Source organism: Nothobranchius furzeri, chromosome 19 (assembly GCF_043380555.1).
Source record: "Nothobranchius furzeri strain GRZ-AD chromosome 19, NfurGRZ-RIMD1, whole genome shotgun sequence".
Classification (NCBI taxonomy): Eukaryota; Metazoa; Chordata; class Actinopteri; order Cyprinodontiformes; family Nothobranchiidae; genus Nothobranchius; species Nothobranchius furzeri.
The window spans coordinates 4,072,019-4,094,007 of record NC_091759.1 but is presented as its reverse complement, the minus strand read 5'-3'; the positions used below and the strand labels follow the sequence as shown (position 1 = coordinate 4,094,007).

The window sequence follows — 21,989 nt, the reverse complement described above, 5'->3', positions numbered from 1 at the left end:
CCAGTCCATTGCAGGACAACACAGAGACACACAGGACAAACAAACATGCACACACACACTCACACCTAGGGACAATTTAGACAGACCACTTAACCTATCAGTCGTGTTTTTGGACTGCGGGAGGAAGCCGGAGTACCGGAGAGAACCCACGCATGCACAGGGAGAACATGCAAACTCCATGCAGAACGATCCCAGGCCGGGAATCGAACTCAGGACCTTCTCGCTGCAAGGCAACAGCTCTAACCACTGCGCCACTGCGCAGCCTTTTTACTTTTCCCATAGTTTTTAATCATCAGTTTTATTTTTTTTTGTTCTTGTGAAGCATCTCGTGACTTTTATCTTGAGAGGCGCTATATGTAAATGATAATTTCTTCTTAATGATCTTTTATTTTTTATTGTTTTGATTATGACGTGATTTCCTTGGGGAAGCGCTTTTTGTGGGGTGTGTTTTCAATAAACTCCACTTACTCTCCTAATTATTTCGTTAAACAATCCGACTGCTTCAATGACAACAAAGATTTCAAATCTTAGTCTAATAAAGGCTTTCTGAGAGTTTTATTAGGGCCCCGCCACATTTGACTCCATAACAACAGGTACAATTCAAATGGTGAAACTTTATTGAACTCAACATTCACTTCATAAAAACAGGACACAGGCGAGGCTGAGAAAATTAAATATCTTCACTTCCATTCACATGTAAGCCAACTCCTTTACATCTTAGCCCTAATGCTGTCTGAGGAAGACAGGAACACTTTCAGATTTTAAACTTCTACTTCAATTTGTAGACGGTGGATGAAAAACACTTTCCTTCAAACCCCTTTGGTCAAAAACTTAACAACATTCATCCTCTGCTCTTTAACTAGCAGGAAAACTTAAAGTGGTGTAAACATCTCCAGACTTCCCGTCCAATCCAAGGGATTAATTTGTAATAAAGGCACATAAGCAGCAGCTGAAATTTATGAAAACCATTTTGACATTCAGCTTGAAACGGATCAGGACCAAATCTGGGGCTCCTCCCATTAAAACAAAACAAACAAACAAACAAAAAACCACACGTCTAGCAGCAGCAGCAGAGGAGTGACAGAATAAATACAAATTGTGAATTTAAATCCACGTGAAGATGGAAACACTGAAACTTTGTGCTGTTCTCGTTTCACTTTAGGCCGACTTATTTGAATGAACTCAAAAGTCTACATCTAAATCACTCGCATGCGCGTCAGTAGTGATGAAAAACAAGAAGGGAACGGTTTGGGGTTGCAATCGCCACTTTGGGGAATCATACTCTACTTTTTACCCAGAATGCTTTGGGAATACAGAGTCTGGCAACCGTAAAAACCACAAAGAAACAATTTAAACATTCTGTTTATGGTTCTGACTTTGTGTTTTGAGCAGAAATAGAGCCGTCAGAGGTGAGTCAGAGGGTGAGAAGTAGTTTAGCGCTCTTAAACCGTCCGTCGTTTGTTTATTCAAATTTCAAAAAAGGCTAACAGAGAAACCGGTCTGACCAGATCAGATTACGATCACTACTCCTCCTCCTCCTCGACTGGAAAATCTATCGAATTAAAATTAGATTTGTAGCAAAATCAAGCTCCAGGACGTCTCATTTTTTATGCAGTGTTGCATTAACTCTATAGATGAATCCATATATTGTAGATTTGCAGGAATATCTAAATAAATTCTTCGTTTTTTAGTTTATATGTACAGACAGGAACATGCAGCGTTTACAGCACTAAGCACACGGCACATTGCTTCAGGAGGCATGACCAGACAGAGGTAGGTAACAACAGCTAAGCCCAAAATGACAAATCTAGCTTATAATTAGAGACGTTAGGGGCACGTGTAAGACCGCTCTGGACCAAAAGCTTCTATGGTTACGGCTCTGAAGAGGAGAAGGTGGGTCAGAATGTCCCGAAACCCCAGCCTGCTCGCTGCGTCAATCGCTTTGTCCACTTCTAAGCTGCAAACTTCCACAAGGCCTCCCGCTCAAACTCCTCCATCTCCTCCTCCAGAGAGTCCTCCCCCCCTCCTCTCTCCAACACGTCCACCATGTCTTCCAGGACGTCCGCCACATCCTCGGCGAAGTCCCCGAAGCGAACCCTATCGTGGATGAAGATGCCGTCCTCGAAGAAGTCCGCCGTCAGCTTGCGGATCTTGTCTTTGCTCTCGTTGGAGGAGCCTTCCAGCTTGCCCAGGTAGCCCTCCAACAGCAGCTCGAACTCGGACAGCTCCACCGGGTAGAGCCCCTCTCTGGCGGCGCAGCCCTCCACTGAGGTGCAGCCCAGCTGGCGGCCAACATTCCGGTGGAGCTTCTGCTCCTGGTCTTTCCAGAAGTCGTTGTGGCGCTGATGATGCTGGCGTTGATGAGGAGGAAGGTTTTTACCTGGTCGGCTGTGCCAGGGTTTCTCCTTCCTCCTCTCCTCCCGGTCCGTCCTGCGCTCCCCTTTCTTCCTCTCCCACTCATCCTGGTGTTTCCTCCAGGCTTCTTTGTGAGAGTTTTCCTTCTGGGGCTTCCACTCCTTCACCTTTTTCTCCTCTTTGTGCTTCTTCTCCTTCTTCCACTGCTCCTTATGTTTACCGTTGTTTCCTCTCCACTTTGACCCCTGGGACTTGGTCTTCTCCCACCTCTCCACCTGCTCGGAAAGTCTCCTCTGGATGCCCTCCAAGCTTTCCCGAACTCGCTTTCCGTCGCCTCCATCTTTGTTCATTCCGCCCAGTCGCTTCTTGCTCTCCTCCAGGAGAACTTTTTGTCGTTTGAGCTCTTTTTTCAGGTTTCGTTCCACGTCTGTGTCCTTCTTCCTCTCCACCCCAGCAGGTTGGTGAAAACCCTGAACGTCTTCAGGAGCAGAAGATAAACTGGAAGCAGGCGGGAGAGTTTCTGCGCTAGCTGGGAAGAAGGCGTGAAGAGAAAATTGTTAAAAACAAATAAAGATGACTGGAAACAACAATCTGTGTGCCTTTGGGGCATTGCACCTGTGAGTTTGCTGAGTTCAGTCACTCGAACCCTCAGACTCTCCAGTTCCTTCTTCAGCTCCGGCAGGATCGACAGCTCCATCTTCAACCGGGAATTCTCCTTTTCCAAATCTGCTTTCCCGTTATAGTCTCCACTCGCTGCCACGGCCTCCATCTGAGAGTCAAGTTCTTTTTTTTTAGTCTGAAAGTTGAAAAAATTAGTAAAGCAGCGATTAGATGCTGCACAACTTTAAATCCATTGCTGTGAAAAAGTAATCGGATTACACTCGTGTTACTAGGAAAGCTGAGCTCAGGCGCACCTACCACCTGGTTACTGTCCATTCATAACAACAGAATCAGGCTAAAAGATCTCAAAAAGCAACATTTGCTTATTGATTCAGCTTCGGTCAGCTCTTTCGCTTAATAAAAGACATCTGAAAACTGTGTTTTGTTTTTATTTACTCAAGTTTTCTTTGTTTGCTGATCTGAAACAACCAAGAGTGAGGAAAAATAAGCAAAAGCAGAGGAAATCAGTAATGGGAAATTATTTTTTCACAGCTCCGTTTCCATCTTTATGATAATAATAACCTATAATAGTTCTGAGAACTGACCTGTAGCTGAGCCTCTAGCTCGGTGATCTGTTGGTTTTCCTGTGTCAGTTTATCCAGCATCTCTTTCATATCCTGTGGATCGCCGCTGAGCCCGTCCTGGATTTAAAACCGCCGGCGCGTGAACAGAATAAATATTTGTAAAAGATGTTGTTTTTTTTTAAATTACGGTCAATCTCTAAAACTTTTGAGACAAAAGTGATCTCAGATAATTCTACGACTGTGCAAGAAGACAGACAGACCTGGTTTTCAGTCAGTTCAGAGGGGTCCAAGTCACCTGTCAGACAAGGAAACGGGTTTAATAAACAAACATAAACCTGTCACAAGAGGATTTCTGAGCTCTGAGATCACCACATTGCTGGTATTTTTATTAGATTATTTATTTTCCTGTTTGATCTGAAGCTAAACCGTCTAACTTTAATAAATCCTCCTCATCCGTGACGAAGAATGTCATTCCTCAACCTCACAATTTGTGTTATTTGCTTTTTTCTTCCTGCTGTTGCTGCAGGAGCTGTCAGGCCGGATAAACGCTCTGATGATCCGCCCGGCGGCAGGCGGCGTGGTGGCGGTGGGGGTGCAGAAGCTCAGCCTGTGGTCTGCTCTGTGATACCAGACCTACTATTATCAGGTCAGAGAGGAAACCTGTCGACACGGTGCAGCTTAGTCAGCAAAAACAGTCACCTAACTACTGTTGACAGCTGCACAGAAATGTGCTTATGGTAAATACTGACAGATGGGTGAATGACTACAAAATACACAATAAAGCGGTTTCATCTTTGCACAACCTTCGACATATCCATTCTGTATGTTAAAAACTACAATTATTTACAACTTTTACAGGTTTATGGTCAAAGTTTCATAAATAAATTAAATTAAAATGTTCCCAAAATGATTAGATTTGAAGAAATGTCATCCTAGAGGATGGTCCACCTCTGAAAAAAAATCAAATAAAAAGTAGAAAATTAAGATTCCAAATCTTTGGAGATATTTCCACCGGACTAAAAATCACAAAATAACCCTAACCCTCAGGCGGCACGGCTTTAAAACCGGACGTGATTCTCCTGTGGAAGTCACAGCGGTGCCTAACAAATTAATCTTCTGCAAAGAGGGAAAAAAAAAGACCATACGTAAACAACATCAGACATGCTGCAGCTTTCCCGTGGCCTCAGCTAATTTAGGACAGATTGAGGGACGCCGGAAATCTGTGACCGGTTTAATCAAAACGTGCGATTCTTTTTATTAACTCATTCACTGCCGGCCGTTTCCTGATCACTAACGGCCTTCGCTGCCAGCGTTTCTCACCGTTTTTACTGTTTTTTAAGAGCCACAGAACGTTGCGCGCTAGCATGATGTTGATGCCAAAACAACCTAAACAAAGAGGAGACTCACCTCTTACATCAGGAAGAAGCCGCGTGTTTCGAGCGTTATCCGTTCTTTCATAATCCGTTGTCGAATTGTGATCGGCAGACGCTTTTCCGGTTCGAGCCTCACTTTTTTTACAGGAACGGCCCAAAACGATCTCCTAACACATGGATGCGTTGCTTCCTGATCATGTGATCTGTGACGTATGCGGATGAAGATCGGCTTCAGGGCTGAGATGTTTGTTCTCTCAGCGCGGGGGCTCGTTCCGATGCTCAAACAGTAAAAAAATGCAAATGACGACTTTAGTCGTCAATGGCAGTGAACGAGTTAAAGAGTGACCTTCTGATCTAAAGCTGTGATGTTCTAGAGCTGCAGACACGTCCACAGGCTGGTGTGTGAGGAAAAAGCTTCTTATTGAGAGGTTTTTAATAAAAATATCATCATAAATGAATCCTACTTATGTTGGTAAACTAAACACGGTGACTTCTTCTGCTTTTATGCGGTTTCCTAAAAGCAGAAGCACAAACGGACCTCACCTGAGAAAAAAAGGGAACCCAAGAAGAGCAGGACCAAAGCGCCCGCAATGCATTTGTTCGTGGAGAGCCACGACTTCTCCTCCTTCTTTTCCGGCAGCTTGAATTCCACCTCCTCTTCATCCTCCTCCTCATCTGAGGTTCTTGCTCTTGGAGCTTCAAAGGAGGACACGTTCCTCCTCCTCAGGCCGTCGTCGAAGCTGCTGGGTGGCTCTGAAACAGAGAAAAGAGAGAAAACGGTGAACACGAAGACGCCTTCGATAAATCACTTCACCCTCCTCAGAGACTAAAACTGTCACTTCCAAAATGATCCTAATCTCCTGGATGACACGCGAAACTAAAGAAACAGCATGTGGGAAGTGTCAGCGACAAAAGCGGAGCCGATTGTGGAAATGGGGCACGTTTTGCTCGATTACAATGGTAATTTCGTGCTCGAGGGTTTATTCCTTCTCTCTGTGGGGTGTGGGCCTCGCTGTCACTCGGATAAATCACTTTCCAGATGCTAGGATGACACAGATAAGAAACGTGTTAACAAATCATCCAGATTTCTATCGACATGTGTTCATGGTGGGAAAAAAAACCCATAAAGCTAAAGAATCCTGAAATACGAACAAAGAAAAGCCACCGACGGCCACATTACCTCAGAAAGTTCACACAGAATCATTCAAATGGGACGTTTGATTTTTTTCTTCCGTTATAATAGTTCTAGTGTTTATACAAAAGTTTTTTTGAACCAAGTCTCTTTCACATTTCAGCAGTTTTATTTTTGACATTTTCAATGCCTTCCAGAATGAGTAATTTCAGGGCTCTATCACTTTAAGAGAACAGGCTGTTGCTTCCCACAGCCACCTCCCGACCTCCACTCAGGCTGCTATAAGCTGAGGAGCTCTGATGAAAGGGAGGGGCTTGGAGTAGAGCCATTGCTCCTCCAGCAGCAGCTCTATCCTGCACGTGAGAGGTGGTTCCATTCTAATTTGTGACATCACAAAAGGAGACATTTTGAAACCCATTTTAGGCACATATTTTCTGAAACCAAACACAGACAGAAAATGAATGGACAGAGTTTTTTCATGTTTGGAGTGGTTATAGAGGCAGTAAAGACCCACATAGCGGCCCAAAATGATGCAAAAGATGAGTTTTGCATAATAGGTCATCTTTAAAGCATCATTTTAAAGTTTGAAGAGGTCCTTCAATCATATTTTTGATACATTTGCAGAGGTCTCTAATAGGAATGAAAGCCTTGTAAATTGTACTCTGGGGAAGGAAAGCTCCGGTGCGCCTGTTTCAACACAGAGGAAGGAGAAAGCAGCTTCAGACGACAGGATTTGTAGTTTTATTTCCTAATATTTGGACATCTCGCCTCTGATTGTATTGATTTTATCTCCACAAATAACTGAAGCCTGAAAGAGTTCTGCTGTGTGATGGAGTTGCTAATGCTAAAGGTTAGCTTCTGCTAGTCGACACATTCTCTGCTATTTCCTGGATGCTAGACCAACAACAGCCTTTCCCGCCATGAGCCACGATGGGTGACTTAATGAATGTTCAGTGACAGTGTGACGTCGATCTGTCAGGGTATTCAAATCCTAGAGATTCACTGTCTATTTTCTATCAGGAGCTGATGCAGGAGATAGGTGTAGGAGACTATTTTCATGTTCAGCCTGCATGTTGAACTCAGAGTGACTGATCAGTTTAAAAAATAACAAGTAAAATAATGTTCTTCAGTGAAGGACATATTTAATACTTTAACTTATTGCTTTCAAACTGGTTTCAGTGGTTCTTGAGCCTGAAATTTGAGCAACTTCACATAGGGAAGCTCTCTGTATCCCTCTGCTGGCCAGAAACGGCACTGAACAACTTTGTGGTTTGGCTAGGAACTAAAGTGAGAGGTGGAGCAACAGTCGAGGTGGTAATCATTGTGCTGGTGGCTAATATAAAGACTAGCAGTTAGCTTTTTCATGGCAGAGCCTGGAAGTAAAAGACAGAGAAAAATGTTTTTGGAGGTGAAGCAAAGAGGTAAAACCAGAGTGAATATGGACATGCCGTACATTTGTTTGAGTAGTGTTGTTTACAACGGTTGTGATTCTGCTTTCAACCACTAGGGGAAGAAGCAGGAAATTTGTTGAGTGTTACTCAAACCCCCACAAAGCAGCTCTAAAATTGAGGCAAACCCGGAAATGAAATAAATTGCAGTTCCACCCTCATCCACTAGGGGCTGGTGTCAGAAGCGAGCAAATCCTCATAGACTCCCATGTTAAAAATACCAATTTCACAGCAGAAATAAACATGTTTACAGCCTGGTACCAAAACATGTTTTTGGTTTAAATGATCTAGTTTACACTCATGACAACTCTGAGGGGGGTGAATTTTTTTCTCACTCTTCTGTTTAAGTGTATTAAAAGCCTAATATTCTGTATAATTAATGAGCATCCGACCCACGTGACCACAGAGCTAGCTCCGGGGAAAGGCCTCAGTAGAGCCTCGGTCTGGCTTGGAAACTGCTCCGGGATTTTGAGTCTCTGTGTTTATGTATTCTTTTTTGGATATTTTTTGTGCAATTGTTGGACAAAATGACTTGCTGTGGCATTAATTGCACTAATAGAGCGTCCAAGGAGTCTCCACTTCATTTTTTTCGGTAAGTAAAATTATATTTATGTATTTTAGGTCACTGCCGAGCTGAGCTTAGATTTTAACATGTACTGTCTAACCATGAAATTTAAATGTAATAGGGTAAAACCCAGTGCATTTAACATAATGCTGCACTTTAGAAAATGGGTTGAAATATAACATGTTGGTGGAGCTGGGTTCTGACTATCGGCTTGTGGAGCTCTCGGGAGACCGATGTTTTCCACCCAGTTCTCCCCTCCCCGCAGCTCGGCGTATCTCTGTCTGATCGCGGCTTCTGTTTCATGCGCCGGGCTGTCGGCTTGTGGAGCTCTGGGATGGAAACTTTTCCACCCGGTTCTCCCCAGCGGCAGCTCTGCGCATCTCAGATCGCAGCGGTGCTTGTCTGCTGTGCGGCTGCTAGCTTGTGGAGCTCTCGGAGACCTCTGTGTTCCACCCGGTTTTACCCAGCGGTCAGCCCGGCGTATCTCTGACTCAGAAGCTCTGGTGTTGTGCACAGTTAACTCCGGTTGTAGCTAGGTTGCTACCTCCTTTAGCTTAGCTCCCAACTCCGTGTTAGCTTTGGGTTAGCTTCAGGTTAGCTTGTAGCTAGTTTGACCGGGTGTCGTCAGTTGATCCCAGCCTTACAGCCCCACCCTCAGCTCCACCCCTCTTCCCTTTTTTGGAAATGTCTAGGCTTGACAGAACCTGTGACGCGGTCAAAATGGCGGAGGTGGCCACCTCCCATTTTTCTTCAAAAACGTGTTAGTGGAGCCTATGAAAAGGAGATGTCCAGTATATTTATGTCGATGGTGTTACTGAAAGAAACAGCAGTGCAGCGACTTATTGATAGCTTATTGAACTTAAATCTACAAGTCATGTCTGATTCATTAGAACAAACCTAAATTAACTAATTTCATTAAACAAAATATTTAAAAAGACTTGATTTCCTGTTTATGTGTTTTCTACACAAAATATTTCCTTTAAAGTAGATTATTCCTTGCCTTCTTCATCCTCTCCGTCATCGATGATGTCGCATAGCTTTTCAGCCTCATCTTTGACGCCGGCCTCGTCTTCCTCGGTCTCTGAGGGACCGACGGTCTCAGGAGTAAGTAGATGTTCTGTCACCAGGCTCTCTGGGGCTGTGTGTGGAGGGTCTGTGCTTTTAGGAACAAAGCTTATATCAGCTTCCACATGAGATGGAGCATTCTTGTCTGTAAGCGTCTCCGTAGGGACGTTAACCTCGGGATCTGCACTCAAGGTGTCACCCTCCCCAGATAGACGTGCAGGAATCAGTCCAGAATCGGCTGCCGTGTCAAGCCCAGTCTCAGCAGGGCCGGTGATCTCAGCACAGGACTCTTTGGGGTGAGCTGCGGAGATTTCAACAGCTGGAATATTGAGATGAGCAGCTGGAATATCTAAGCGAGCTTCCAAATCGATGGTGGTGACAAAAGTCATGGCACCTTGGGACTCGTTGTCGCTGGGGGAGGTAGTTACGATATCGTGGATTACTGGTGGCTGACTCTCTGGGTCCAAGTAGGAAGCGTCTTGGGAACTGGGTGGAAGAGGACTCAGCCGGGCTGGACTAGACGGGACTGGACCTTCACTGGAGTCTGGAGTGGTCTCCTGACAAATCTAGACACAGAACAAAGTTCTGATAAAATTCTATTCACTATCTGTTTGCCAGAAAATAATTTTTTTTTTCACATTTTGCAGCTTATAGCCAGTTTTTGACATCAGAACAATTCAGTCGTTTTCCTACAATGTTTAACTTTCCTTAACAGAAACGCTGGCTGGTCTTTGATGGACCCACCTGATGACCTTCTTCAGACAGGACCGTTTCTACTGGGATCTCAGCTGGTTTGAACTCTGCAGCAGCTCCTGGAACAAAATTCACACCGTGTCAAAACACCTGAAGCCTAACAACAGTCATCAAAGCAGCCTTTGATTCTTATTTACGTCACAGCCCCAGAGACAGATGTGGACTTGTTGATACCTGCCACCTCCTCGGAGAGACTGGGAGCATCGCCTAGGCTCTCTGTGCCGTCATCCACAGGACCCACATTCTCAATGGCAGCTTCCTGTGGGAAGAGGTGATCCAACATTTAAATTAGTTTACAGTATTCTCAATGTAGGCAGGAATTGTGCTTATTTTTACATTTATTGTGGTAAAAACAAACGGTGCCTTTATGTATTGTTGACTGAAATATCAAAAACTCTACTTTTTGACATGATTAAAGCAAATTTTTCCACTTTGTTTGGAATAGATGGATAAATATTCAGATTTCCAAAACAAATGGAACTTTGTGCAAAATGTCATTTCTCAGCAGATTTGTGGTACGATTAAAGAGCGCCTAAAGCAAATGTGAATCTCCTCTGAATTTTATCTTTCATCGACGGGCAAATAGAGCTGCTGGTTTCTGGCTCATGAACCACTGAAACCAGTTTGAAAGCAATAGATTAAAGTGTTAAAAACTCTTTCATGTGGTCATAATTCCATTTTTGTTTTTCAAAAAGCAATGGGTAATATCCATTCCTTCAAGGAATACTGTATATTTAATCAATTTAAGATCTGAATTGTTGACATATCGTAGCACTCCTTGTTTTATCACATTTATGTGCAGCATACAAAATCTTTTGGCCCAGAAATAACAAAATATCACAAATTCAATTTAGGAAAAATGCACAAGACACTGCCCAGGGAGCTAAATCAACTCCCTTGGAGTAAAAAGAGTAGAAGGTGGAGCTGCTTTCAATCACAGTGAACATAATATGTGGCTGATGACTCATAAATTGCTCGTCCACAAACATCCGTCTTGGTTTTTTGTGATTTTTGTAAAGCTTCGAACTGCAAGTTCAGACACAGGGGCGTATTGTACATGAACCTGCAATCGTGAGTCAGTGTAAAAAGCTGTACTTAATAATGATAAACAACTTTTGAGGTTCCCGTTCTTCATACCTCAGGAGAGAGGAGGGTCCAGCTGTTGGTGGAGGAGCCGCTGCTGCCTGTGCTGTGGCTGCTGTCAGACATCGCCCCCTGCAGGCTCACGTTGCACGAGACAAGATTCAGCTTCAGATCCTGCACATGACGACAGCAACGTGTCCTCAGCGTCAAACCCCTCAAGTCATCACAAATTAAACATCCAGATTTAATAATCTAACTGCAAATCTGTTTTAGATCTGCTGCAGTCTGCACAGTCCAGAGCATGAAATCAAACGTTAAACGACATCACTCCACGCAGTTCGCGAGGTCATTATGCAAAAAATTCTTGCAAAGGATTTAATCATGCAATGAAATGAGACTTAAGCAGCAAAGCATTGGGCACACAGGATAATGGGATAATTGTTGCTGATTCGAGTTATGTAACGGTGTGGTGGCACCCATAATACTCTGCTGCGCGGTCAAATCCAGGGAAAAATGCAGCAGTGAGCTTTCTTACTAATCGCGATTGCTGATTTAGCTAACCACTTATCCACATTCATTCATCCAGACTATCTACGCGGCAGTTAAAAGACCAAAAATGGTCAAAGCTGAGACACGAACAGCTCACAGATCCCGAAACGAGCCAGCGGAGCTTTGAGCTCCCTTGTCGGTCACCCTAAACGCACTAAGGTTCGGTTTCACACACAAACCAGGCAAATTTCCTGAGCTATGGATGTTGTAGCAACCAATTTTATGGATCACTCCTGATGGTAAACAAAGGACGGTAGCTGGAGCATTCCCACTCTTCCGCGTTCCCACTCAGGCCCTGCAGTTAGCAAGACGTCACAAAATGCTACATTTTATCCATTTAAACCCACGAGACGATGTTTGGTTGTCACCGCTTACTTACAGAAAAGTCGCTGGCTGTTTTTCCGTCAAAAAGTTTGAAATTTTAGAAAAAACAACGATCTTCTCGTCTTGTAAACTTGGGAACCATGGGAATTCCAAACTGCGTCACGTTAACCCTAGGAGTCTCTCCTCCAATAGAATTTCAGTATGTGCGAGGGAGCGCCCACCCCTAAATCAAGGATGGACCAATCAGATAGAAGTCTGGAGAGCGACGTCCATTCAACCAGATTGACGCAGGCAGCTGAAAGTGGCAGGTGATGGGCAGAGCTCTGTCTCGGGTTTATAATAATACAACTTCGAATGTGACACTGACCCTCAAGATGCATGTGTGCTTGCATATTTATACACAGGAGGGAGAGGTAGCGGAACCATCCACACACCGACACGTCTGCAGAGCTAAATTTGACTTCGGGACTTACCAGAGTGGACAACCCCTGAACTCCAGTTGCTCCTGTGTGGACACCATCGACATATAGGTGGACACTGAAGCTGGTGGACTCGCTTCTCATCGTCTCATTCCTTCTCTATAATTAGTCACAAATAATCAGATTCATACATCTGTCCTTGAAAAAAATAAAGGAAAGTCTATTCGTTTGCTTTGCAAAAGTAGTCATTTAAAAACTATAAAATAAACCCAAATGAAACTCCTTCAATTTTTTAAACAATTTTCAGTTTTACTTTCTATGGTCTAATAATTCAATGTTTTTTATATTAAAATGATCAAAATGCTATTTTTACATGTTAGATATTCAATCAAAATGTGAACTTCATAAAATTCAAATGGAAAAATCCTTTTTCAGTTACAGGCAGGAGCAATCGATTGAGTCGAAAAACAGCCAGGCCTTGGTCATGTGACATCAAAATGTCAAGTTTATTATGACCCTTGAACCCAGCCAAGCGCGATCAAGAGCGGAGCGTTACAGAATTTATATTTGCCTTTCGAGGTAAATGCATTTATTTATTTTTTCGAATATATTTCGAGAATGTTGCCTTTCTTCATCAAATGTAATATGTTTAAGTTATTATTTTATACTCCACTCTTTTCGGAGCTGTAGCTCCGTTAAATATAATTAGCTAATTAGCATACCAACTTTTCCTGATTCGCACCACGGGGCAAAAACATGAAAACGCAGTTATGTATAATATTTCATTTAAAAAGTCTAATGTTACAAGCTTTTACATGTTTCATAACATTTCATTCTTTATACCTTTTTTATTTATCATTAGCTGAATTGTTTGTATGCTAATTGGTTTGTTTAGCTATAAAAATTCATCACTTTGGGCAAAATTATGGTTTGAAGCCTAAGAAGATTTTTACATGCTAAACTGAATGTAAAGATAACGTTAGAGACGAGGCTGAAGTTTGCTTCCAATTCACACCGTTCCATTAAAATAAAACATGCACGCTATTTTCTTTGAACACATCATTTTATCTCTTAGCTTGGTGAACACATTAGCTCTGTAAGGTACGAGGCTGAAGTTAGCTTCCGATCCGGTAAACTGCTAAAGGGACATTACACCCCATTTTTCTTAACCCTGACCATCTTTAATCTGCTCTAGCTCAAAAACGACAACACCCACACCCTTCAAACCTGTTCTAGATTATTCTACAATAAAAGCAGATTGTATACAACCTTGTTTGGGATTTGTGAAACCTTTTCCTGATTTGTCAAACTCCAACACAGATTGTATTTTTTTGTTGACATGTAGCACAGTTACAGAACACCCACAACTATGCAAAATTTACTTTGTTTGCGTGTCTTAATTAAAAACAAGCAGAAATATTCAGCTTCAAACTTTTTTATTCTCCCACATTCCAGAGAAATTCAGAGAATTGAACATCTCTCCATTTCTGTCCTGAGTTACATGAGGTCAGGGGGGTTTAAGATTTTTGGCATCTGCCTGATCAATCCCGTTGGCTGCCTGGTGGGGTCTGGGTCCCTGGACTCTGCTGGGTCCCCGGCGGGGGTGGCAGCCCCTGGGTCCCGGGCTCGGCCGGCTAGGGGGTGGGAGGCTGCAGGCGGGCCTGAGGGCTTGCCGCCTGTATCTCCTGGGACTCTGCCGGCTGCTGGTTGTGGCCCCCTGGGCGATCCTCTGTGCCTCTCGAGGGAGGTGGGGGCCTTTCTGGTCGCGGTCTTTCTGGGGTTCCTGTGCTCTGGGGCAGCTCCTGGATCTCTGGGACTTGGAGCTCCCTCCGTCTCCTACACATCTTTAGGGGGCAGATCTGTGGCCCCTCACACTCTCTATTTGACGCTCCTAAAGAGAAACCTTACATAAACAAACACGTGTACGCACACAGGTGCTCACATGGTGCTCTCCTAAGTATGGACTTGGGCACGTTTAACACATGTCTTAAGGCTATGGTGGGCACTTAATGCACTATGATTTATTATCATGTGATTGTTCAGTTAAACAATGTTGATTATATGTTTCTTCATCAAGTTGACACAGTGATAGCTTGATCTTGTATTGTTGTTGTGTCCCATTTTGTTTGTGCATGGATTCTGGTTGAATCTTTGACCACTCCTCTTGACAGAATTGGTGAAGTTCAGTTAAATTTGATGGCTTTCTGACATGGACTTGTTTCTTCAGCACTGTCCACATGTTTTCAATGGGGTTTAAGTCAGGACTTTGGGAAGGTCATTCTAAAACCCTTATTCTAGCCTGATTTAGCCATTCCTTTACCACTTTTGATGTGTGTTTGGGGTCATTGTCCTGTTGGAACACCCAACTGCGCCCAAGACCCAACCTTCGTGCTGATGATTTGAGGTTATGTTGAAGAATGTGAAGGTAATCCTCCTTCTTCATTATCTCATTTACTCTCTGTAAAGCACCAGTTCCATTGGCAGCAAAACAGCCCCACAGCATAATATTCCCACCACCATGCTTAACTGTAGGCATGGTGTTCTTGGGGTTAAAGGCCTCACCTTTTCTCCTCCAAACATATTGCTGGGCATTGTGGCCAAAAGCTCGATTTTTGTTTCGTCTGACCACAGAACTTTCCTCCAGAAGGTCTTATCTTTGTCCATGTGATCAGCAGCAAACTTCAGTCAAGCCTTAAGGTGCCGCTTTTGGAGCAAGGGCTTCCTTCTTGCACGGCAGCCTCTCAGTCCATGGAGATGCAAAACACGTTTGACTGTGGACAATGACACCTGTGTTCCAGCAGCTTCTAATTCTTGGCAGATCTGCTTTTTGGTGATTCTTGGTTCACTCTTTACCCTCCTGACCAATTTTCTCTCAGCAGCAGGTGATAGCTTGCGTTTTCTTCCTGATCTTGGCAGTGATGAAACAGTGCCATGCACCTTATACTTACAAACAATTGTTTGCACTGTTGCTCTTGGGACCTGCAGCTGCTTTGAAATGGCCCCAAGTGACTTTCCTGACTTGTTCAAGTCAATAATTCACTTTTTCAGATCCATGCTGAGCTCCTTTGACCTTCCCATTGTAGCGTTTGTGGGCGTTTGTATCCAATGAGCCCTATTTACCTGGCCTAAGAGAAGTCACCCGCTGTAGTCACTCATAATCATTCACAAGAAGTTAAGAGGCCATGCTATGCAGCTCAGTTCACTGACACGTTTCTAAGTCACCAAAATTGCTAGTTCATGTTGCTGTATGTATATTTGTGACCCAGCAAATGTGATCACTTTTCTCTGTTAACCCATAATAGACATTAAAGAACCAAACTTCATGAATGTTTTTTGTGACAAAGAAGTATCTGTTCCAATCACTCTATCAGAGAAAAATCAGAGTTTTAGAAATAACGGGACACTCAGTAGAGCCATTATATTATATTTTTTACAAGTGTATGTAAACTTCTGACCACAACTGTATCAGGCGTGAAATTAAAAGCAGACGCTTTGATGCTCCACCTGAGAGGAAATCTGTAAGGCTTGTCACCAGCATTCAGACATCAATTCTGTTTGCTTCACAGCCAGACAGGACACAGAAAAAAGAAAAAAAGAAATCATCACATTTAGTACAACATAATCATACAAAAAATGGTTAAACTTTAAATGCCATAAAGTCAATAATCATGTTCTAGCAAGTTTTCTTAATTACATGAGTTATACATAATTTTTAAAAATTAAACAAAAAAAACATCACTTTGAGTTTTTTATGAAATACTTACATAATCTCAGTGGTGTTATACACCCTACTCACAACTGGACAAGAGGTGTTTGGGCATTGTCCTCTTCAGATCCAAATGCACCCCAAGACTGTCCATTAAATCTCCCAATTCTTTCAACCACAATATTTACCGTGTGCCCATTCCTTCTTGACAAAAAGTTTGTCCAACTCAAGCAAAGTTGACACCCACATGACAAGTTTGGAAGCTCCTTCAATGTCATTTATACTGCTATTATAGTAGAATAATCTAGAATAGGTTTGAATAGTGTAGGTGCTGTACTTCCTGAGCTAGAGCAGTTCCAGTGTCGGGCAGGTGCTCAAAAAATGTATAAATCTGTCTTTGTTGATGTTTCACAAGTCAGGGAAAGGTTTCGCTCCTTTGGCAGGCGTCTCCTGGTCATCCCTAAAGTCAGGACACACACTCCCGGCGAGGCGTCCTTCCAGTGTTATGGCCCTCGCCTCTGGAACGAGCTGCCAGAGGACCTCAGGGCCGCAGAGAACGTTGATGTTTTTAAGCCCAGGCTTCTTTTTAGGTTAGCTTTTACCTAAATATTTACTACAGTTTTATTTCTCGTTTTATATGATTATATTTTATTGCTTGCTTAGCATGTTTTATATGATTATATTTTAGCATTATTTTCATTATTTAATATTATTATTTTACTGTCCATATGATTTAATTTATTACTTATTTTCTAACTTTTGTCCCTTATATCAGCTCTTTTATTATATTTTTACTCATTTTAATCCAGTGTTTCCTCTGTAGGGGCCCTCTGCCCCGGGAGCGGTGGTCGACTGTAGCTTCCTGGGTGCTCTATAGTGTTTAAGTGGAGGTGGGGGTCTATGCTCCCCCTCCACTGAGCGCCCTGACTTAGTGTGGATGACCTGATGCTGCCGGGGCAGACTGCTCCTCTGATGGCGTTTCCTTGCCTTACCTTACTTGGCTCATCTGGACTCAGCTAAATATAAATATAATTTTTTACTTGTGTGTGTGTGTGTGTGTGCATGCATATGTGTGCTTGCATACGTCTGTTAATGTTTTTAACCTGTTATGGTAATCTGGGGTCATTTTGTAAAGCACTTTGAGTAGCACTTTGTTTGAAAAGCGCTTTATAAATAAATCTGATTGATTCACAAATGCCAAACACAATTTTATGCAATCTACTATTATAGTAGAATAACCTACAACAGGTTTAAACAGTGTGGGTTTGTAGTTTTTGAGCTACAGCTGTTCCAGTGTTGGACAGATGCTGAAAAAATGCATAAGTCAGGCATTGTTGAAGTTTCACAAATCAGGGAAAGGTTTCACAAATTCCACACTGTGTTTTCTTTGATCTGCTATTATAGTAGAATAATCTAGAACAGGTTTGAATAGTGTATGTGCTGTACTTCTTGAGCTAGAGCAGTTCCAGTGTCAGGCAGGTGCTGAAAAATGCATACATCTGGCTTTGTAGAAGTTTCACGAATCAGGGAAAGATTTCACAACTCCCAAACAAGGTTGTATGCAATCTGCTATTATTGTGGAATAATCTAGAACAGGTTTGAAGAGTGTGGGTATTGTCGTTTTTGATCTAGAGCAGATTAAAGATGGCCAGAGTAGAGAAAAATTGGGTGTAATGGCCCTTTAGCCGTTTCTCTAATCGGAATCTAACTTCAGCCTCGTACCTTGCAGAGCTAATGTGTTCACCAAACTAAGAGATAAAATGATGTGTTCAAATAAAATAGCGTGTATGTTTTATTTTAATGGAACGGTGTGTTGATTTCATACATAGTAAAACAAAAAGTGTTTCCGCCCGGTTTCGAACCGGGGACCTTTCGCGTGTGAGGCGAACGTGATAACCACTACACTACGGAAACTGTTGATGTTGGCACGCCAGACATTGGCAGAAAACGATGACTTCCGGTTTCTGAATATAAGTGACTGAAATTGTGACAAATGGGCATTTGGATATCAATTAGACGAAGCAAACAGGTTTTTAGTACCTTTAAATGAAACCCATTCAATGTAGGGTTCGAGGGCCATTTGTGGCCCATGTAGTGATTTTGTTTGGCCCCCAACTTGATCTCTAGAACAGTGAATTTTGAACTCAATGATCTGTTGATGCTGAGGTTTCACATCTTCCATGTGATCTTCAGTTAAATTGACATACTCAAAGCACGTAAACTCATGTTTGAATTACTATTGCTTGCTTTAATTCCCTCCCTTTTAAATAGCTTTTGTAATGAGTCACAATTGACCTATAACCAAAACGTTACTACAAAAGCAATGGATTTTTGTCCATTAGCAAAAATGAATCAATGTTTAATATACACCATTTCAGGTCTAGATTTTGCTAGACCAATTGCATCACCAACCCAACTGAATTTCAAACTGTTACAAGCTAGTCTACTGAACATGATTTATACATGTTTAATCTCTCCCATCAATAAAACTTACATCACATCCACTGTGACTTCATTAGAAAGATGCAGCATAATGATGTTAACTGCTTATTTATGTGGAGAAATAATGTGTGAAATCAGGGGCACAGATAGGATTTTCAAACTGGGGGGGGACAAAGTTCCAATGTACCCTCCCCCAAACATACACACACACACACACACACACACACACACACACACACACACACACACGTACACATACACAAACTATTGCAAGAGCCTTAACTAGAGCTCAGTCAGCTTGTTTAATTTCATCCAATGGTTTACGTAAAAACTAACACTATTATGTACATGTTTGAAGCCATTGTGCAATAGAACACTGGCAACAAAGCTCTGCCTGATCAACACTATCCAAGTCAGTCATTTGTTATTCTCCCAATCAATTACTAACCAAAACCTCATGCTTTATGCAAAACATTAAATGATTTTCAGCATACCAATCTTTACAGAAAACATAAAAGCCCTAAAAAAACTGCACATAAAATATATTTAAAAACAATATTCACTTATAGGGTTGGCCATCGTTTGATTTTGAACGATTCCAATTCCTTGTTTCGATTCCGGTTCCTATCGTTTCCCGATTCCGATTCTTTCAAGACACGACATGTTTTACATGAGCCAGCTAACCAGAGGTCCTACTTGATGAAGTAATCTTAACTTCAACATGAATTTTAATTCTATGAACAACAACATCACCTTCATTAAGACAAAAACATGTTTTGTAGAAAAAAAGAAAAAGACTTGCAGCACAACCAGTGTGTTTGTTTCTGACCACAACCAAAGTCTTGAAGAAGCCTCCGGGATGAGAGGCTAAATGTCTCCAACATATCCAGAAACGTCCAGCTGTTTTCAGCTAAAACTCTCAGGATGATCATGTCCAGGATGACTGAGAACTACACCTCCATGCTGCAGCAGCATTCAGTCAGAACAGAAAGTGAAACTTTAACGTAGCTGCTGTCAGTAACAATCTAACATATTTTAAATATTAAAACTCTCACCAGAAATAGTTCAGAAAGGAAATTAAAATGTTCACAACTTTGTGTGTGATTTATTATTATTATTATTATTATTTACTGTGGCAGAAGCTGGTGTGGTCCACCACAGAGAAGCTTCTCTAGCCTGATGACTAATTATTCTACAGGTTATTGTTCAGCCTTCTGATGCTCACGCTCACTCACACACACACAAGTGTTGGTGAGCGGCTGTATCTAACTGCTGATGCTCCGTGTGTGTTTTTATTTCTGCAGTGAGACAAACTCACCTCAACTTTGAACATTGTAATAAATCAGGTACATTTTTAGCTAGCCAATTAAAAATAAATAAAGAGAAAACTACCATATCTGCTGTTAAGTACTCAACTGGGAATATAGTTAATGACCCTGAAAGCATAAACAACACTTTCAGAGACTTTTACCAAACTTTGTACTCACCACAGATAAACCCATCAGTTAACAAGATCAATGAGTTCCTTGACAGGATAACAGTTCCTAAATTATCAGACAGCCTAGTTACAGTCCTGGACTCGCCACTAACATCAGCTGAGCTCCAGGGAGCCCTTAAATCCATGACTAATGGGAAAGCTCCAGGTCCTGACGGGTTTCCAGCAGAGTTCTACAAAGAATTCTGGATCATTCTGGCTCCAATATTTTTCAGAATGGTGAGGGAAATCAAAGAGAGTGGCAGATTACAGCCAAACATGAACTCAGCCAATATTAGTCTCTTGTTAAAACCAGGCAAAGTGTAAGAAAATAGAACATAAGATCAATCTTTATGCAGATGATGTTTTACTCTTTCTCCGGAATTCTCAATCCTCTCTCTCCCATTCAATAGAACTGATAAACTCTTTTTCAAAAGTTTCAGATTACTCTATAAACTGGTTAAAATCAAAAGTTCCACCAATTAATTTCTCTTTTGTCAATTTACTTAATACACAATTGGAGTCAGGGAATATCACACACCTGGGAATTAATGGCTCTCCCAAGTTAGCAGATCTAACCAAACTAAACTACATCCCACTTTTAAAGAAAGTGGAAGATGATCTTGCAAGATGGAAATCCTGACCGATATCACTCATGGGGAGGGTTGCTACAATTAAAATGATGGCCTTACCCAGAATAAGTTACTTATTTTCAATGATCCCAAACAAACCACCAGCTGACTGGTTTAGATCTCTGGACTCCTCAAGTACTAAATTCCTTTGGCATGATAAACCTCCACGAATTAGCTTAAAAACACTTCAGAAGACCAAAGACAAAGGAGGACTGGATCTACCCAACTTTTATTATTATTTCCTAGCCAACAGGCTGCAATATATACCAAGATGGTTGCAAGATAACCCACTAGATGAGTCCTGGTTAGATATAGAACAGACACTTTGCAATACGATAGAGCATTCAGACTTACCATTTATTAGCTCAGGCGTAAGAAAACATGAAGGCTTCAAAAGTTTTAGTATCAGCACCTCTCTGACAGCATGGTGGGAGTATCTTAAAATGACAGAGTCTTCACTAATACCATGCAGACGCACACCTATCTGGAATAATCCTGATATTTTGCAAAATAATAAAATGATGAACCTTCCGGACTGGAAAAATAAAGGAATCCTATACCTGGAACACATATATGAAGGATTGGACTTCATCCCATTTAATAGAATAGTCTCCCAATTTGGAATAGATAAGAATAGCTTTTTAGAATATCACCAAATTAATGGGCTCGACACGCGGGAGGCGACATCGCCTCTCCTCCATTAATTTTCAATGAGACATGCGCGACAAAGCGATAATCGCGGGTCTCTCTCCTACCAAGCGAAATGCGAAAAACGTGCGCGTGAAATTTTGCGCTCGTGCACGTGTCGTGCACAGGCGACCCAGCGACGCGATCCCACTAAGTTGAAACATTTTCAACTTTTCATCGCTGTCGCTCGGACGAGGACCAATGAACAGAGGTTTCATTCACTGACCAGTGAGCGGACAGGATGCTCCGTACACCTCCGAGCAAACATGGAGGAGAAGTTGATTATTATTATGTTTTATTTAGTAAAATCACAAGTAAGATTTCACATAACTCTTAACAGCACCTAGTGAAACATCATATCTACCACTTTATTAACTCAGAACCGCTTAAATAACCTTAATTCCCTCCAACCTGACACAGCCAAGCAAAACAACGGAAGTTTAGATTTCGCCATGGAACAGAACGCATAGACGGCTTTGCCGCTGCCGCGGATCGCCTCCCGTGTGTCAGGTAATAAAAGCGACAGCGACAAATTTCGCTGATCGTGGTCGTTTGTCGCCTCCCGTGTGTCGAGCCGATAAAAGCTCAGTAAAATTGAATTACAAACACCACCAAGGGTATTAGACTTCTATAATCTCAAACCCCCCAAACTACTGTCTAAAGTATATAAGACACTGTCCAAAATAGACAATAGAATAGTAATCCCTATTGAAAAATGGGAGGTGGATCTATCAGTCAGCAGTACCGGGACCAGAGTGAATGGGGTGTGTATGGGGAAAATGAGTGGGTGTCCGGCGT

General features: G+C 42.2%; 1 protein-coding gene and 1 non-coding gene across 6 annotated transcripts; both read right to left on the bottom strand.

Annotated features, from left to right (window-relative positions):
• Window positions 1–1,720: 1,720 nt before the first annotated feature.
• pbxip1a (pre-B-cell leukemia homeobox interacting protein 1a) lies at window positions 1,721–12,102 on the bottom strand. Of its 5 annotated transcripts, none has more exons than XM_015973701.3 (11): window positions 11,887–12,102; window positions 11,013–11,132; window positions 10,050–10,134; window positions 9,867–9,934; window positions 9,517–9,688; window positions 9,058–9,441; window positions 5,456–5,665; window positions 3,800–3,834; window positions 3,561–3,656; window positions 2,971–3,151; window positions 1,721–2,884 (listed from the first exon to the last, which is right to left on the bottom strand). In XM_015973701.3, exons 2-11 carry the CDS (start codon window positions 11,082–11,084, stop codon window positions 1,953–1,955), a joined length of 2,235 nt encoding a protein of 744 aa, XP_015829187.3. In that variant the 5' UTR covers window positions 11,085–11,132; window positions 11,887–12,102; the 3' UTR covers window positions 1,721–1,952. The 5 variants fall into 5 exon arrangements, with proteins under 5 accessions (XP_015829187.3, XP_015829188.3, XP_015829185.3 ...); XM_015973702.3 differs by having other exon boundaries at window positions 9,058–9,423; XM_015973699.3 differs by having other exon boundaries at window positions 9,058–9,688.
• Window positions 12,103–17,797: 5,695 nt separating this feature from the next.
• On the bottom strand, window positions 17,798–17,870 carry trnav-cac (transfer RNA valine (anticodon CAC)). The gene has a single exon. It is a non-coding gene; the product is annotated as a tRNA-Val (tRNA).
• Between the last annotated feature and the right edge of the window lie 4,119 nt (window positions 17,871–21,989).

Bases quoted from the DNA above. Each gene is read 5' to 3' on its own strand.
- pbxip1a (XM_015973699.3), bottom strand. From the start codon at position 11,084: ATGTCTGACAGCAGCCACAGCACAGGCAGCAGCGGCTCCTCCACCAAC. The intron at 10,135-11,012 runs GTATGAAGAACG...CTCTTCCCACAG, and splicing joins GGACCCTCCTCTCTCCTGAG to GAAGCTGCCATTGAGAATGT. The intron at 5,666-9,057 runs GCAAGGAATAAT...TCTCTGTTTCAG, and splicing joins TGACGGAGAGGATGAAGAAG to AGCCACCCAGCAGCTTCGAC.